The sequence below is a fragment of the Pseudophryne corroboree genome, chromosome 1, assembly GCF_028390025.1.
Source record: "Pseudophryne corroboree isolate aPseCor3 chromosome 1, aPseCor3.hap2, whole genome shotgun sequence".
In the NCBI taxonomy this organism is placed as follows: Eukaryota; Metazoa; Chordata; class Amphibia; order Anura; family Myobatrachidae; genus Pseudophryne; species Pseudophryne corroboree.
The window spans coordinates 597,634,693-597,652,749 of NC_086444.1; the positions used below are offsets into that span (position 1 = coordinate 597,634,693).

Sequence of the window (18,057 nt, forward strand, 5' to 3'; positions counted from 1 at the left end):
ATAAAGCTGGTATTATCAATTGTTATGGCACACGGCTTGAATCTCAAATATGGCAAAATCCAAGAATGCAAATGCCATTTGTATCTGTTCTGTGCCACTGGCATAGATTATGCACAAAAAACTGTAGGCATTAGGAATAGACATAGCCTTGGCGAGTGATAAGTTGCACAGTGATAAAGTACCAGCCAATCAGCTACTACCGGCCATGTTACAGGCTGTGATTGAAAAATGACAGTAAGGAGCTGATTGGTTGGTACTTTATCACTGTGCAATTTATCACTCTCCAAGGCTTGATAAATCTGGCCTTTATTTTTGTTTACTTGTCCTCAGAGATATTGAACAATCGGATGCGGGGCCGGCAATCAGAAGTCTTGGGGCCTGGTACACTGATTTTTTTCTATACTAGCCAGAGAAGAAATGCAAACATAGTGGGGGTGACATGCACTAAGGTAAGTGACATTGCACGTCAGCAATATACCATAAAGGTGGCAGATTGGTACAAGATCCCTTTGAACCTTGGGGCCCCTCTGTACCTATGGTATGGGTGTACCCTTAGTACCCCCCTGTCGCCAGGCCTGACCATATGTCAAGCTATTCTTTTAGAGGGATGCATTTTGCATCTCTCAGTAAATTTCATAACAACTCTTATACACACAACAGTTTCACATGTCCAGTGTTATATATATTCCCAGTGTCCCCTTTCTCTCAGGAGAACTTTGAGCTATATATCTTTCCACCATATACTGTTCCAATTGGACCTGCTTGAGTAGGAGTACACTGATTTTTCAAAGACAGGTTTTAAAATCAGAATATGAGCAATGTGCATTCGGGGAAGGAACATGTACATTGGCACATAATGAGAAACTACAGTATATGTTGACAACTGTTTTGCATTCTCGTTAATGACTTTTATTGATTACAAAAGATCTCTTTGGTATAAAGTAGAACATTAATCCAGTGTGAAATCTGATTTGCTACATTGTACTCCAGAACCTTTATATTTCTCATTTGAAGTAAATTTAAACCTCCATAGTACCAGACTGTGCTGCGTCTCTTCTCACTACTATCAGGCTGACATAACTGTACCCTGACAGCTACAGTATCTGGCTCAGAACCTGCCCTGGTTTACTGCCTCGTTCCCACTAATGAAATGTTTTATCACTACTTCCCTATAGGTAATAATCTGTTCAACTGCTACATTCACTTACATGTGCCCACAATTCATAACATGCCTTGTTCCTTTTCAGTGGTTACCATATCATTGTAACTAAACCTGTTAGAAATGTGTGTTTCCTATGTCACAACTCTGTTCTCTCTGTGGATTGGTTAATCACATTGCAGGCTTTGCAGCATTTTCAGGGCATATTCCAGTCGCTGAATTATGAGTGGAGGACAACTGTTTTGCAGTGCTAATAGTGGCACTGTACAGCTCTGTCTGTCTTGGTCAATGAAACTCAGTAGGTAACACTGCTGTCCTCTGCTTAAGATGATCTTTGTGCGGTCATGGTAAAAATTCACCTACCAGAGAAAATAAATCATATAGCAAATTAATATTAAAAATGATATGCAAGTAATAACACATGCCCTTATTTATCAATGAGTGATCAATTTCACTGTGAGTGATAAATTGCACCAGCCAATCAGCTCCTAACTGTTAATTTACATTTGGTAGCTGATTGGCTGGTGTGTTTATCACCTTGCATTTATCACTGGTTTATTATGCCTTCTCCAGGTTAATACATCTGCCCCTGTATTTGAAAAATGACAGTTGGGAGTGGATTGGCTGGTGCAATTTATCACTCACAGTGAAATGTATCACTCATTGATAAATAAAGGCAATAATGCCCTAACTCCTGCCAATGCCTCTACTGAACACCCATGTGTTGCAAAGTTTTGCAGATGTGAATGCAATAAAAAGGCCACAGATATCTAAAGCCCAGTGATGATTTTACATTGATAGGAATCTGATGTGGTTCCCACACAATCAACCTAACTATATATATATATATATATATATATATATATATAGAAAAATTCCAAGAATAACCACCAGAGGGATTAGACCCAGAGAAACCAGCACACCACTTGAATGCAAAAAGTGTTTTACTGTTCACAAAAGGAACACAAAGTTTTAAAAGAGTAGCAAGCATTTGGCACACATGATGATAGCAGCATATAAATAAATCAATGAATACTCAAGGAATGTTGAGTATTCATTGATTTATTTATATGCTGCTATCATCATGTGTGCCAAATGCTTGCTACTCTTTTAAAACTTTGTGTTCCTTTTGTGAACAGTAAAACACTTTTTGCATTCAAGTGGTGTGCTGGTTTCTCTGGGTCTAATCCCTCTGGTGGTTATTCTTGGAATTTTTCAATATTACTATACTGACCGAGCACCTGCATTCAATTCAAATGAAAGTGAGAAGCGGCTTCTTATGTGGATTTATATATATATACATATATATATATATATATATATATATATACACATACATACATATACATAAACACACACACACTTAGTTACTTTGTAAAACTAACTTATTTTTTTTTTTTTTTTTGAAAGTTCTGGCTACCTGCCCTGTGCCCTATATCTAGATATCCAATCAAAATCACCGGGAAGGATGGGCATGTTATGCAACTTGCATAAAGAACCTGTTTCCTCTAGGAACACAACAACCTATATTTCATACTCATACTCTAGTGACATTCCGGTCACATTGTAATTATTGATTAACTGCATTGGTATTGGGGGTAATTCTGAGTTGATCGCAGCAGCAAGTTTGTTAGCAACTGGGTAAACCATGTGCACTGCAGGGGAGGCAGATATAACATGTGCAGAGAGAGTTAGATTTAGGTGGGTTATTTTGTTTCTGTGCAGGGTAAATACTGGCTGCTTTATTTTTATACTGCAATTTAGAATGCAGATTGAACACACCACACCCAAATCTATCTCTCTCTGCACATGTTATATCTGCCTCCCCTGCAGTGCACATGATTTTGCCCAACTGCTAACAAAGTTCCTGCTGCGATCAACTCAGAATTACCCCCATAGTCGTTACTCACTGACACAATACCAATTCACCTAGCAGGTGCAAAGGTGTATTCAGTACTCACTGACACATATTAAAAGATCCACAGGTGTTGCTAATTATTTCACTTGTGATTCTGTGATGAGACCTGAAAACCATGAACTGTTTGGGGGCCAAGTTTGAGACTCTATGGCCTACAGCAGGGGTGGGGAACCACAGGCCCGCGGGCCGTATAAGGCCCGCAAAGCCACTTGATCCGGTCTCCTAGGCTCACCTAACCAAGGTAGATGCCGGGCGCCCACTGAGATTTTGTTAATAGCGTGCGCCCGGCTTCTTCCCCACAGCAGCAGCCGGAGGCAGGAGCTCACTCCTGAGCTCGGACTTCCGGCTCTGGCAGTGTGTGCCTGTGCGGTGCTATGGGAGAGATGTCATGACGTCTCTCCCATAGTTCTGAGGAGCGGGCAGCCAGTCAGAGGGGGCAAGGGTTCGGAAGCAGGAGCGTGGCTGGTGAGTATTGTGTTTTTTTCTTTCTTTTAATGTGTGTGTGTGTAAGCAGCGCTTCTAGGGGTCATATCTAATGGAGGCATATCTACTGGGGGCCGGCTCATTTTTAAGTTGGTAATTTTTGTATGGCCCCCAAAGGATTTTATAAATATCCAAATGGCCCTTGGTAGAAAAAAGGTTCCCCACCCCTGGCCTACAGGAACGTGCAGTCAGGGGAGGCAGTGCCTCCCCAGTCATTAATGATTAAAATAATACAAAGAAGATACTTATGACACGTATTCTGTGTCATAAGTATCTCCTTTATATTAATCTAATCCAGGGGTTCTCAAACTCGGTCCTCAGGACCCCACACAGTGCATGTTTTGCAGGTAACCTAGCAGGTGCACAGGTGTATTAATTACTCACTGACACATTATAAAAGGTTCGCAGGTGGAGCTAATTATTTCACTTGCAATTCTGTGAGGAGACCTGCAAAACATGCACCGTGTGGGGTCCTGAGGACCGAGTTTGAGAACCTGTGATCTAATCCATACTTGCCTACCTGACCCTCTCCATGAGGGTGAAAATGCTCTGTTCCTGGACTTTCCTGGTAATGTATGATTGCTATCACCTGTGGTGAGCTTGTTAATTGATAAGAAAGGTGTTTCAGCACAGGTGATGGCAATCATACATTACCAGAAAAGTCCAGGAACAGAGCATTTTCTCCCTCATGGAGAGGGTCAGGTAGGCAAGTATGATCTAATCCAGAGGTTCTCAAACTCGGTCCTCGGGGGCACACACAGTGCATGTTTTGCAGGTCTCCTTACAGAATCGCAAGTGAAATAATTAGCTCCACCTGTGGACCTTTTAAAATGTGTCAGTGAGTAATTAATACACCTCTGCACCTGCTGGGTTACCTACAAAACATGCACTGTGTGTGCCCCCGAGGACGAGTTTGAGAACCTCTGATCTAATCATTATCACTGTGTATGTAAATGGGGTTGGGTGGCACCTCCCGTTGTCAATGGGAAAGGGGCCGGAGCGGGGGGCGGGGCCAAGCCGTGGGCAGTAAAAGCCCATTGAAAATATATTGGAAAGCGGCACCATTAGAAGTGCCGCTTTCATACATGGACGTGCTTTAAACTCATGAAAGCACGCCCCTGTCAGCGAGGCCACAGTGATTGGCCAGCAGATCCGTCACCGGATCCGCTGTCATCACTGTGTGAGCACGGCGGCGGAGGTGCGGGTGGCGGGATGCGCCAGAGGTGCGGGCGGCGGGACGCAGCGGAGGTGATAGTATTAGCGGCAGGCAGGGATCCGAGATCCCTGCCTGCCATTCTGCAGAGTTTGGCAGCGAAGCGGTACCAGTTTCAAAAATGGCGCCTCAGTGTAATTTTATAAATTCAAGATGGCCATCGTGAGCCAATCACGGCTCGCTGCGTCATCGCCCCGCCCCCCTCCGGCTGACTTATATAAGTCAGCGCGAGGCAGCGGCGTCAGTCCGATGGCGGAGGAGGAGTAGTGAAGAGCTGCTGAAGAAAGTAGACGCCGTGGAAGCCCTGGATGGGCGGTGGCTATGCAAAAGAGCTTAACAGCCGCCGCCCACCAGGTGAAGACGCCGGAAGCCCTGGGAAGGCAGTGGCCATGCAAAAGAGCTTAAAGGCCGCCACCCCCAGGTGGAGACCCTGACTAATAAAACTTTTTTTTTTAAGACGTGTGGTGTTTTGTTTTAATATTTTCTTTACAGGTGGACTACAGGTGCCAGCAGGCCCTTTATGTCCAGGCATGCTGGCCCCTGCTGGGGCAGGCTTGCTGGGACCTGTAGGCCTCCTGTAAAGAACAATATTAACATACAATGAACCCCGCACCCACCGCCACCAGGGGTGCGGGGCATAGCACTGGGCTATCAGCCCAGTTCTGGTTGTTGCTCAGGAGGGGGGACCCCATTTTAATTCTTTGGGGGCCCCGCTTTCCGAGGAATTCCAGCCCTGGGCTGACTGGCTTGGGGGGTTGTTTAATGTTATGGCAGGGGGACCCCACGCTGAGTGTCTCCCTGCTATGTCATTATCCCCCCTGGCTGGTTTTGCCTGGCGCTGGTTTAGTGATGTGTGGGGAACTACACTTTTTTTTTTTTTTATCCCTCTATGGGGGGCAGGTTAGCTGTAAGTGCCTCCCCAGCCACTAACCTCACCGCACGACACTGATGGCCTAAACTAATTACCTGTAATGTCTTGTTACTGAACAACATTAGCATGGCCTGGTCTGTCTTCAGGAAGTGCAGGAGGCACAAGGTCCTGACGTTGGGGCTCGGTGCTGCACGGAGATCTCCACCCTGTAAAGCAGACTTTCCAGTTTAACATGTATCAGACTGTAGACATAACATGTAGCCATTCATTTATCATGTTATTTAAAGAGGGAGAGCATTGATATAGCTTTGTGAATAATTGAATAGCTACTATATCTATATATATATATATATATATATATATATATATATATATATATATATATATATATATATATATTCCTTAATGAAAAGAAGCCTGGAATCGTATGCCAAACAAGAAATGGGGATCTAGTGGGGTAGAAATTAACTAAAGGATAAAAGAAAAAGGGGAAGACTAGATGGGCAAAAAGGTTCTTATTGCCTGTCAAATGTTATGTCTATGTTTCTTTGTAACAGGGAAGAAAATAGAGGGCATTTGTTTAGGTGCGTCAGTTTAGCATATATTAAAAATCTATGAAATTTGACCTACTCACATAACACTGATAATATTTATGCATAGTCCCAAAAAATGTGGTATAAAGTGTAAATGTTATACAAACAATGGGCCTAATTGAGATCCTGAAGGATCTGAGGCACATGATGTAAAGCACCAATGCACATGTGCTGTACGGTCCTACGTTATCGGAAACACTATGGCTGCAGCCGAATGGGGGCGAGAAGGGGGTGGTGATGACAACTGTTTCCCAAAACGGAGGAGTGTCGCCTCCGTATCGGAGGAGTGCGGAGGCCAAGGTCTTCATCAGAGGATGGAGATTTCCTGGCCTCTTGGCCAGAGCTGTGGTGGCCGGTTTGCATGTTCCCATGGATCACACAACCGGTCTATGGTGTTGCAGGAGTTTCAGTGCTGCATCCTACGGTGCAGCACTAGATCACAAATGCATGCAGGAGGCATCTACTTATATCATATGCCTCCTGCTACATTACCATATTAGTGCATCACTCCTGCTGCCAGGTAAGCAGCAGAAATGCCTCCTCCAACCACATCTGAATTAGGCCCTGTGTGCTTCTCATTTAGCATGACTGCTTGTTCCTCACCTCCAAGATATTTTCCTGCATGTACTCTGAGAAGAACCTCAGTATCTTCATCTTTACATCCAACTTGCAGGGTGGACTCCATTCAGGGAATGTAATGTGCTCGTATGAGCTAGTAGAGTAACAAACTTTCCTGAAAGAAATGAGAGTGAATATAAACCTCATAAGGGGGGTACACACGTACAGATTTCTCCCAGAGATGTATGCTGAGCGAGAGGGGGTGGTGGTGGGGGGGGGGGCAAACGCTCACTCCGGCGGAGAAGTGAGCGATCTGACTAGATTTGGCATGCATGCAGGCCAATCTAGAGTCAGAGATAGCGACGCGTGGCGATCGCTACGGGCTACACACACGGAGCAATGTGTGCTTAACTTCTAAGCAATCTAGTCATATTGCTTAGAATTTAAGCACACATCTCTACGTGTGTACCACCCTTTAGTCACGCTATTGCGGACAGCCAGTATACTGTTATACTTACTGCAAATAGGGGGAGAGAATCGTGTGTGTTCCGTCACTCAGAAGGACTCCGGTACAGTTGTCTGACAGTTGGTAACCAAAGCCATATTTATTTGAGTAATCCACCCACTTGGTCACCCACAGAATAGGGCACGTCACCTGATCTCTGGGATCCAAGTCACCTGGTTGATGGAAAATCAGAATTCAAAACCAGCAGAAGACAAATATATTATGTATTTATTACCATTTTTATAGTCTACTACACATACAGACACTTTTAGAATGCAGGTTATTTTATTTAGATATGTTGTGGAACGTTACTTATATTTCTCATAGCCACTTCTCTGTAACCCTCAATACCGTCATAAATCGTCACTACCTACCACACCAAGGACCCCATTTATCAATAAAGTGTGATCTCTACACGATAATACCATGCCAGATTGCATTGCGGTATTGGAGAATACCGCTTAAATGTATGTAGGTGATGGTGCCGATACATAGGGTGCGGAAAAAGGCTGTCCCGCTGATTACATATACACAACCTCTCCTTTGCCCCATTCCACAGCTCTGTGCACTGAACCCCTTACAAAGGTTAATTTAGTATGTGTGTGGCTGCCCTTTTTTACTGTAGTAGAAAGTAGATATAAAGATGTAAGACAAGTAAGATTCAGGGAATGATGTACTAAAGGGAAAGGGCCTAATTCAGCATGGGTTGTAGTTGTGCGAAAAATCGATAGATGTGGTAAGTGGTGGGATGTGCCGCATCGCTAAAGCGATGTTTAGTACATTCCACCCATAATGTCTTACATCTTTATATCTAATTTCTACTATAATAAAGCAGGTCTGGCACGCACATCATAAATTATTTTTTAAAGGGGTCCAGCGCACAGAGCTGTGGAGACGAGCGGAGGAGAATGTGCAGGCTACTGCAGAAAGCACTCCGGCCTCACTGTTGTCAGTGCTCCAATCAGGGACAAGGAGGCTGCTACGATACACAGAGAGAAACACAGGGCTGGCTCCAGTTGGGTGACAGATGGCAATGTACAGGGAGGAAGCAAGCAGGTGAGGGAGGAAGATGGGGACACCTGTGAAGAAAAACACGTGAAACATATGCTAACATCCATTTCAACATGGCGTTAGCTTTATGTAGCAAAATCCAAAAGTATTTTATGTTCAAATCTTGATACATCTGAGAAGACTATAGTTCCCATTATAAAGATGGGAACTGCGGAAAGAAAAGGCTTACAATAGCTGTACCAGTGATTTTCACTAAATCATTGTTGTAACAGCTCGATACATTAAAAGGATACTTACATTTCACGTTAATGTGCGATTTTCAATTTTTTTTGTACAGTATAGATGATTTCGGTCTCTTTCTAGTTTATTATGAAAGCTCATTGCCTCTGGCCTGAAGAAGTAATGACTTTTGAGCAGGCACTGTGATAGAAACTCACTCATGGCTCCATTGTTCATATGTTGGCCACTGCAAATATTCAGAAGCGTTTTTGCCTGTGTGCCAGTAAGAGAGTCCAGAGCAGAGGAGAAGGGACCCGCTTGTTGGCACAAGGTAAAATGAGCACCGGGGTGTCGCACTGAACGTGGGCTCCCTCGGTTGTTAATACACTCCTGAACAAGACCTGTTACAAATTTAAATCCCCATAGACCCACGCACAGTACAGACTTCCTTTTTTGTTTACTTTAAAAACAATATGTATATAAAATATTTTGGGGAGATGTATGAAATCATTGAGAGAGATAAAGGACATATTTGCGAAGTGTTGCCCAATGCTTTTTGATTTCACTACATATTTCAGCAACCTCTTTTTTTGGGTCTAGTGTATAATAACGAGTTTTATGGTAGGAACTTACCTTTGTTAAAACTCTTTCTGCGAGGTACACTGGGCTCCACAAGGAATGGACAATGGGTGTAGAGTAGGATCTTGATCCGAGGCACCAACAGGCTCAAAGCTTTGACTGTTCCCAGAATGCACAGCGCCGCCTCCTATATCACCCCGCCTCCCTGCACAGGATCTCAGTTTTTAGTTAACCAGTCCAATGCAGTAGCAGGAAAAGAGACGACAACGGTTAGTAGCCACAACACCGCATTCTCACGACAGGAGACGTGTCAGCGGCTAATGCCATACCAACCCAAAGAAGCTAAGTGCGTCAGGGTGGGCGCCTTGTGGAGCCCAGTGTACCTCGCAGAAAGAGTTTTAACAAAGTTAAGTTCTTACCATAAAACTCATTTTCTGCTGCGGGGTACACTGGGCTCTGTCACAACTGAGAGCTGGTGCTGACCAGAGGAAGCCTCAGTTGTAGGGGCTGAGGTATATGTGTACCTGGGAGGCAGTACAGGGTTCTTGGACATGCAGGGAACCTTTAGAACAAATGCCCGAAGGCGTGACCAAGACAACTTTGTAAAAAGTATAAAGAGTTTATTAAACACAGTTCAGAGGAATACTGATGACTTGGTATTGGTAATAGGAAACAGTTCAGAGGAATACTGACGATAGAAAACTGATGGTTACTTGGGATCGATGATGGAGCACCGATGGTGACTTGGGATCGATGACGGAGCACCGATGGTGACTAGGGTAGATGACGGAACACCGATGGTTACTTGGTATCGATGATGGAGCACCGATGGTGACTTGGGATCGATGACAGAGCACCGATGGTGACTAGGGATCGATGACGGAGCACCGATGGTGACTAGGGATCGATGACGGAGCACCGATGGTGACTAGGGATCGATGGCGGAACACCGATGGTTTCTTGGGATCGATGGCGGAACATCGATGGTTACTGGCAGGGAAGAGCACCGCTGGAAGCCGGTGTCGGGTACTTGCCAGTCACGGTGCAATGATGAGACACTGCAGAGAAAGTCCATGGGAGGACTGCACACTGGAATCACTGAAGACAATTGAAGCACTGACACCTTTCCACCCCAGGAACAGGATATTTATACCTGCTGGGAAACAGGGATTGGCTGGCTGATCAAGCAGAGTCTAGAGTGCAGCTGCTGGATAATTAGGCTGAGAGCAGAGTGCAGCTGATAGGCTGAAAGGTAAATACTGATAAGGAATTACCTGGATCGTGACAGGCTCCACAAGGAATGGACAATGGGGATGTCCTAAAGCAGTTCCTTATGGGAGGGGACGCACTGTAGCGGGCACAAGAACCCGGCGTCCAAAGGAAGCATCCTGGGAAGCGGCAGTATCGAAGGCATAGAACCTTATGCCTTCACAATTGTAGCCGCCTTGCACAATTGTTCAAGGGTCGCACCACGTTGGGCCGCCCAAGAAGGTCCAACAGACTGAGTAGAATGGGCCTTAATGTGATCAGGAGCAGAGAGACCAGCCTTCACATAAACATGTGCAATCACCATTCTAATCCATCTGGCCAGAGTTTGCTTGTGAGCAGGCCAGCCCCGTTTGTGAAACCCAAACACAACAAAAAGAGAATCAGATTTCCTAATAGGAGCAGTTCTCTTCACATAGATATGGAGAGCCCGTACCACATCCAAAGACCGCTCTTTGGGAGACAGATCAGGAGAAACAAGTGCCGGAACTACAATCTCCTGATTAAGGTGGAATGAAGAAACCACCTTAGGTAGATAGCCAGGACGAGTCCTAAGAACCACCCGGTCACGGTGCAATATCAGATATGGGGAACTACAGGACAAGGCACCCAAATCCGACACTCTTCTAGCTGAAGCAATAGCCAGCAGAAACACCACCTTAAGGGAAAGCCACTCAAGGTCAGCTGAACCAAGAGGTTCAAACGGAGACTCTTGTAACGCCTCCAAAACCACCGACAAGTCCCAAGGAGCCACAGGCGGGACATAGGGAGGGTTGGATACGCAACACGCCCTGAGTAAAGGTATGCACATCAGGTAAGGTCGCAATTTTTCTCTGAAACCACACCGACAAGGCAGATTTATGAACCTTGAGGTAGGCCAGACGCAGGCCTAAGTCCAGGCCCTGTTGAAGAAAAGCCAACAGCTTGGCTATACTAAACTTGGAAGCGTCATAATCGTTAGATGCGCACCAAACAAAGTAAAAATGCCAGACCCTATAGTAAATCCGAGCTGAAGCCGGTTTCCGGGCCCGCAACATAGTTTGAATGACCGCCTCAGAAAACCCTTTAGCCCTTAAGACGGAAGCTTCAAGAGCCAGGCCGTCAAAGACAGCCGGGCTAAGTCCTGGTAGACACAGGGGCCCTGTATGAGGAGGTCTGGGCGTTGAGGAAGTAGAATTGGACGCTCTGACGATAGGCCTTGCAGGTCTGAGAACCAGTGCTGTCTGGGCCACGCTGGAGCTATGAGAAGCAGAATTCCTTTTTCTTGCTTGAACTTCCGAATTACCCTGGGCAGGAGTGACACCGGAGGGAACACGTACGGCAGCCGAAAACCTCCACGGTACCGCCAGCGCATCCACGAATGCTGCTTGAGGATCCCTTGTCCTTGCTCCGAAGACCGGAACCTTGTGATTGTGTCGAGACGCCATCAGATCTATGTCTGGAAGGCCCCACTTTTCCACTAGGAGTTGAAACACTTCTGGATGGAGGCCCCACTCGCCGGCATGCACATCCTGACGATTGAGAAAGTCCGCTTCCCAATTCAGGACTCCTGGGATGAATATTGCCGATATGGCCGGTAGATGGCGTTCTGCCCACTGTAGAATCCGTGAGACTTCCTTCATTGCTAGGTGGCTTCGAGTGCCGCCTTGATGATTTATGTAAGCCACTGTGGTGGCGTTGTCCGACTGTACTTGAACAGGACGGTTCTGAATTAAATGCTGGGCTAGGTTCAAGGCATTGAAGACCGACCGCAACTCCAGAATATTGATCGAGAGGAGGGACTCCTCCTTGGTCCACCGCCTCTGAAGGGAGTGTTGCTCCAGCACCGCGCCCCAACCTATTAGACTGGCATCTGTCGTCAACAGGACCCAGTCGGATATCCAGAACGGACGGCCCCTGCACTGTTGTTGGTCCCGGAGCCACCAGAGCAACGACAGACGGACCTCCGGAGTCAATGAGATCATTTGAGACCTGATCCGGTGAGGCAGGCTGTCCCATTTGGTTAGAATCAGCCTCTGGAGAGGGCGAGAGTGAAATTGAGCGTACTTCACCATGTCGAATGCTGACACCATGAGGCCCAGCACCTGCATCGCCGAATGTATCGACACTTGCGGACGAGATAGGAAGCAACGAATCCTGTCCTGAAGTTTCAGGACTTTCTCCTGAGACAGTAACAACCGCTGGTTGTGAGTGTCCAATAGTGCTCCCAGATGCACCATGCTCTGAGCAGGGATCAGGGATGATTTCTTCCAGTTGATGAGCCACCCGTGGGCTTGCAGAAACCGGACCGTCACATCTAGATGACGCAGGAGAAGTTCTGGGAAATTTGCCAGGATTAACAAGTCGTCCAAATACGGCAGTATCCTGACCCCTTGACGGCGGAGTACCACCGTCATCACCGCCATGACTTTTGTAAAGACTCGTGGAGCCGTTGTTAAACCAAAAGGTAACGCCCGAAACTGGTAATGGCAGTTGCCAATCGCAAATCTCAGGTATTGCTGATGAGACACTGCTATAGGAATATGCAGGTAAGCATCCTGTATATCCAGGGAGACCATGAAGTCCCCAGGTTCCAAGGCCAGAACTATAGAACGAAGGGTTTCCACCTGGAACTTGGAAACCTTCACAAACGTGTTCAATGTCTTGAGGTTGAGAATGGGCCGGGAGGACCCATTCGGTTTCGGGACTAGAAACAGCGGAGAATAGTACCCCCGGCCCCTCTGCGCAAGAGGCACCTGTACTACGACTCCTGTATCCAGGAGGGTCTGTACCACCGAATGTAGAGTGTTTGCCTTTGTCTTGTCCAACGGGACATCTGTCTGGCAAAATCGATGAGGGGGTCGGTTTTTGAAGGCTATGGCGTAACCTCGAGTGACGACTTCCCGTACCCAGGCATCTGAAGTGGTCTTCAACCATTCCTGGGTGTACCTTAGAAGCCGGCCCCCCACCCTGGGATACCCCAGAGGGAGGCCCGCCCCATCATGCAGCAGGCTTATCTGTCTTGGAAGCTGGCTGACGGGCCGCCCAGGCTCTTTTGGGCTTAGGCTTACCAGGTTTGGAAGTGCGGGCCTGCTTGTGGTACACCTGACTTTTTGCTTTACCTGAAGGACGAAAGGGGCGAAAGGAAGTACCTTTAGCCTTCGACATAGAAGGAGCAGTACTTGGCAGACAGGCAGTTTTGGCAGTAGCCAAGTCAGCCACAATCTAAATTAAATCCTCCCCAAACAGAATATCTCCCTTAAAAGGGAGTACCTCCAGGGTTTTTCTAGAGTCCAGATCCACAGACCAGGATCTCAGCCACAATATCCGGCGAGCCATGACTGACGTAGTAGAGGCCTTGGCTTCCAGGATACCGGCATCAGAAGCCGCCTCTTTAATATAACGAGAAGCTGTGACAATATAAGACAAGCATTGTCTAGCATAGTCAGAGGAGATTTCAGCATCTAACTCCAAGGCCCATGCTTCAATGGCCTCTGCAGCCCAAGTAGCTGCAATAGTGGGCCTTTGTGCAGCACCCGTGAGGGTGTAAATCGCTTTCAAACAACCCTCCACACGTTTATCCGTAGGCTCTTTTCGAGATGTGACGGTGGTGACCGGAAGAGCTGAGGAAACCACCATCCTAGCCACATGTGAGTCTACTGGAGGAGGCGTTTCCAAATTCTTAGACAGATCCTGCGCGAGGGGATAGCGAGCCAGCATCTTCTTTTGAGGCACAAACTTCGTACCAGGGTTTTCCCAGGGTTCCTGACGTATATCAATTAGGTGGTCAGAGTGAGGTAAAACTTGTTTAATCACCTTCTGACGCTTGAACCTATCTGGTTTCTTAGGAGGAACGGATGGCTCGGGATCATCCGTAATCTGTAAAATTAACTTAATAGCCTCCAAAAGATCAGGAACATCCACATGTGAACCACCCTCCCCATCAGCCGTATCAGAGTCAGAACCTGTGGGGTCAGTGTAAGTGCCGTCTTCATCCGACGAGGTGTCGGTGACAGCAGTGGATTGTGAGGAGACAAGCGCTCGCTTAGAGGACCCCTTGGACGTAGGCGAGCGATGGTCAGACTTTTTAGTAGTCAGGGACTGGTTCAACTTCTTTATTTGAGTAGTTAAATCGTCCGCCCACGGCGGGTTAGCTGCAGGGACCACAAACGGTTGCACCGGCATTAGGGGTCCCATAGGGGGTGTTAGTTTATGAACTAGCGTATGCAGAAGCGTGGAAAAAGCGGCCCACGGCGGGTCATTATTTGCCCCCGTTGCCACCGTCCCACTGGGGGGCAAGAAGCCCCCAAAACCAGAGCCCAAAGCTGCTATATTCTCCTCATAGGTATCTGCGGCTTCAGCAACACCGGCAGTGTGTTCAGCCCCAGAACCGTTACCCTCAGAAGCAGACATGATATAACTTGCAGTATCAGGTAACACAGTACAATTTGTCAGCAGCACAATACCTCTAGCCCAAACCCCTGCACAGTGTAGTCAGCACCAGCAGAGATAAAGGAGAGATATGGTGACTAAATCACAGAGAAAAATACGTAATACAGTATATCTTTGTGAAAATCCTATATTAGATAAAACCTGACGCACCAAGCCCCCTCAGGTTATAGAATATAGGGATAGCAAGTTGAGTGAAAGAAACGAAATGGACACCACTCAGCTATCAAATGCACACACAAATAGTCACAGTCTGTACAATGCAGAGGTTATTACTAACAATAATACTGCACTGGACTAGCTTACACAGCTATATAACAGTAGATATAACACTACACAGTAAGAAACTGGATGTATATCACAGGGTAATTGTACTATAAACCCCTGACTAAATGCACTCTTTCTTACTAACACTGACTAAAAAGGCAGGTAGAATACTTAAGTGTCATGTAAAGTCACAGCACTGACAACCAGGCGGCTTTACATAGGAGGATTTGCCCAAGCATTCCCAGGAACAGTGAGCTGAGGGATAATGGCGCAGCAGATGCTGCCTGGGAGTGAGGGAGAGACAGATATACAGCTCCAGGGCGGGAACATTTGCAGAAAATGGCGCCCTGGGGCTGGGGTAGGGGCTTCAGGTCCAAGCTCTATCCCCCTGCTGGCAAAACCACCGGGTACTGCGGGCTCTAGTAAAACGGTTTATAGAGAAAACCTGACCTGTCCCATGCCCTGGTGATCTAGTGGGATCGCCTGTACTGCCACAGTGTCCACTGCCAGCACGCGTGGGCCGCCTCCCACTGACCGCGCCGGATCGCGATAAAGACCGGGTCCCGCAAGCGGGACCCACTTACCACCTCCCGAAGCGCGGCCACGCGATCCCGGAGAGCCCCCGTCGTGTGTGCCTGACAAGAAGAAAACCGGAGCCTCCTGCTGTAGTTACCCGGCAACCAGGGCTCGGGAGTGTACAGCGCCGCTGGGGAGAGATGGAGCTGCAGCCGTGAATGTCCACTGACATGTAACACTGCTGCTGCCCTTGAAGTCTTCACTTTTTTCCTCAGAAAAAAAGCTCTTCTTAGGGCTGCCTGGAGCAGCCCCTCTGTTAAGTGCCTGCTACTGCAGCACCAACTACAAAACTGAGATCCTGTGCAGGGAGGCGGGGTGAAATAGGAGGCGACGCTATGCATTCTGGGAACAGTCAAAGCTTTGAGCCTGTTGGTGCCTCGGATCAAGATCCTACTCTACACCCATTGTCCATTCCTTGTGGAGCCCATTGTACCCCGCAGCAGAAATAGCTATACCGGGGGCAATATGATTTGGGGGATTAGCAAGTGAAATGACAAATCAAACTCCACTGATACCAGTGTGTAATTAGCACTTACACCTGCGGGTGTGGGTAGTTAATAAAATACACACCCTGAACTGAGTATGCAGTTTCCAAAATACACTTCGGTGCCGTAGCGGCACCTGGCTACAGATTTACTGTGCAACATTCAATTCATGGTAAAACTTCAGGTAACCTAAATTTCTCATGTACAGTTTTGCTTTCACCTGGTATGATGTTGCAGAGACAGTTCTCTAATATAACTGCGACATTCTCCATCACTTTTTCCCTGATGGTCTCTGTCTGCACTGCAAGAAAAGAATAGCACATACAGTAAAAATGATCAAAATGGGAACTGTAAGTGAATGTGGACATGATGGAAGTAAGCAGTTTTACAATTAATCTTATAAAAAATAAAAAAAAAGTTTCAAGTGTTGATTTCTCCAAAACTTATTGCAGGATTTACTACAATGTAGGCATCGCTATCACTTGATATTTTAGTCTGCTCAGAAACTATTCAGTTTGGTACACACCTAATTCATACCAGAATGACAAATGCATATGAGAATTGTGTCCATACACTAATAATGACTAACATTCCCTCTAGTTTTTACATGCCCAGTATACATCACTATACCTTCTTCACTCCTCACCAAAACCATCCCTACATACCCAATCAGCTTTAAGGTAGCACTATCAAGTACATTCTATAAAATTATAGGTAGGAGCTGACTGGTTGCTATGGGCAATGCTTTCCAGCTTTTCACTGTTTGATATATCGTCGCCTTAGGGCGGGTGCACATCAGAGCAATGTGTTTCTGGCAGATACGATGTGTGACAAGACCCTGCACCGTGTCATGCATACACACTTGCACGATGCGGGGGACAACGACGCTATGTACAATGCCATGTTGCATTCGACAGCAGGAATCATATACAATATTTTCTGGTTGACTGTGCAGCATGGCCAACCAGAAGATGACGCATGCAAGCTGCGGAAGCAATTTGCCTGGAAACGTGACAACATCGTTCAGGTGTGTACCCACCCTTAGGGGGGAATTCAATTGTTTTGAGTGTCTAAAAATCCCATCTAAACGGGACTGTTCAGACACCCAAACAATTGTCAGTATTCAATTGTTTGAGCGTCCATGCACATCGCGCATGTCGCACCCAAACAGACAGGGTTTAGCCGCATAAAATGGCTAAACCAGTCTTAACCCCTGCTTTGGGCGGCTGCAAAAAAAAAAACAATTAAATTGGCCCCTTAATCTCACTTTGGGTTAAAATAAAAAATCTTCCTGACCTTAAATATGCCAGTCTGATAAGTCCCCTGCATCAGTCACCTTCATAATGTATTCTACTAATGGAATACATAAGATATACCGGCTGTCGGAATGCCGGCTGTCAGTATCTCGACAGTGGCATGCCGGCAGTGAGCAGAGAGTCCCCTCACGGGCTCGGTGTCAAGCTTTGCCACAGGTTATATTCTCACCAGCCGAGTGGGAATACGGGGCGGCGGTCAGGATTCCGACCGTCGGCATTTAGCCACCTGTCGGGATTCCGGCAACAGGATCCTGAACGCCGGCATCCCGACAGGTGTATATTAACCGCATACCTTACTAATCATATCTACAGATACTATGTCCCAGATTTATCAAGCCTTGAGAGTGATAAATTGCACCGTGATAAAGTACCAGCCAACTAGTTCCTAACTGTCATTTTTCAAATACAGTCTGTTACATGACAGTTAGGAGCTGATTGGCTGGTACTTTATCACCGTGCAATTTATCACTCTCCAGGCTTGATAAATCTGGGCCTATGTCTAGTAATGCAGTGATAAACAACCTGGTACACTTCATGTGCAGTACTCGAACTATAAAAGGGCAGTGCATCACCCTTAATCTGAGTAATAAATTAAAACAATACATTTAAT

At 46.5% G+C, this 18,057-nt stretch overlaps 1 protein-coding gene across 2 annotated transcripts in view; it reads right to left on the reverse strand.

Annotated features, from left to right (window-relative positions):
• Nucleotides 1–886: 886 nt before the first annotated feature.
• PLK5 (polo like kinase 5 (inactive)) overlaps nt 887–18,057 on the reverse strand; it is a 53,264-nt gene continuing 36,093 nt past the window's right edge. The window contains exons 11-15 of one of the 2 annotated variants that reach the window (XM_063914293.1): nt 16,352–16,432; nt 7,314–7,473; nt 6,841–6,970; nt 5,740–5,850; nt 887–1,518 (exon numbers count right to left, since the gene is read on the reverse strand). In XM_063914293.1, the coding sequence (XP_063770363.1) occupies nt 1,327–1,518; nt 5,740–5,850; nt 6,841–6,970; nt 7,314–7,473; nt 16,352–16,432 (674 nt within the window). In that variant the 3' untranslated portion in view covers nt 887–1,326. The remainder of the gene's footprint in view (nt 1,519–5,739; nt 5,851–6,840; nt 6,971–7,313; nt 7,474–16,351; nt 16,433–18,057) is intronic. The other variant, XM_063914294.1, reaches the window with a different exon arrangement.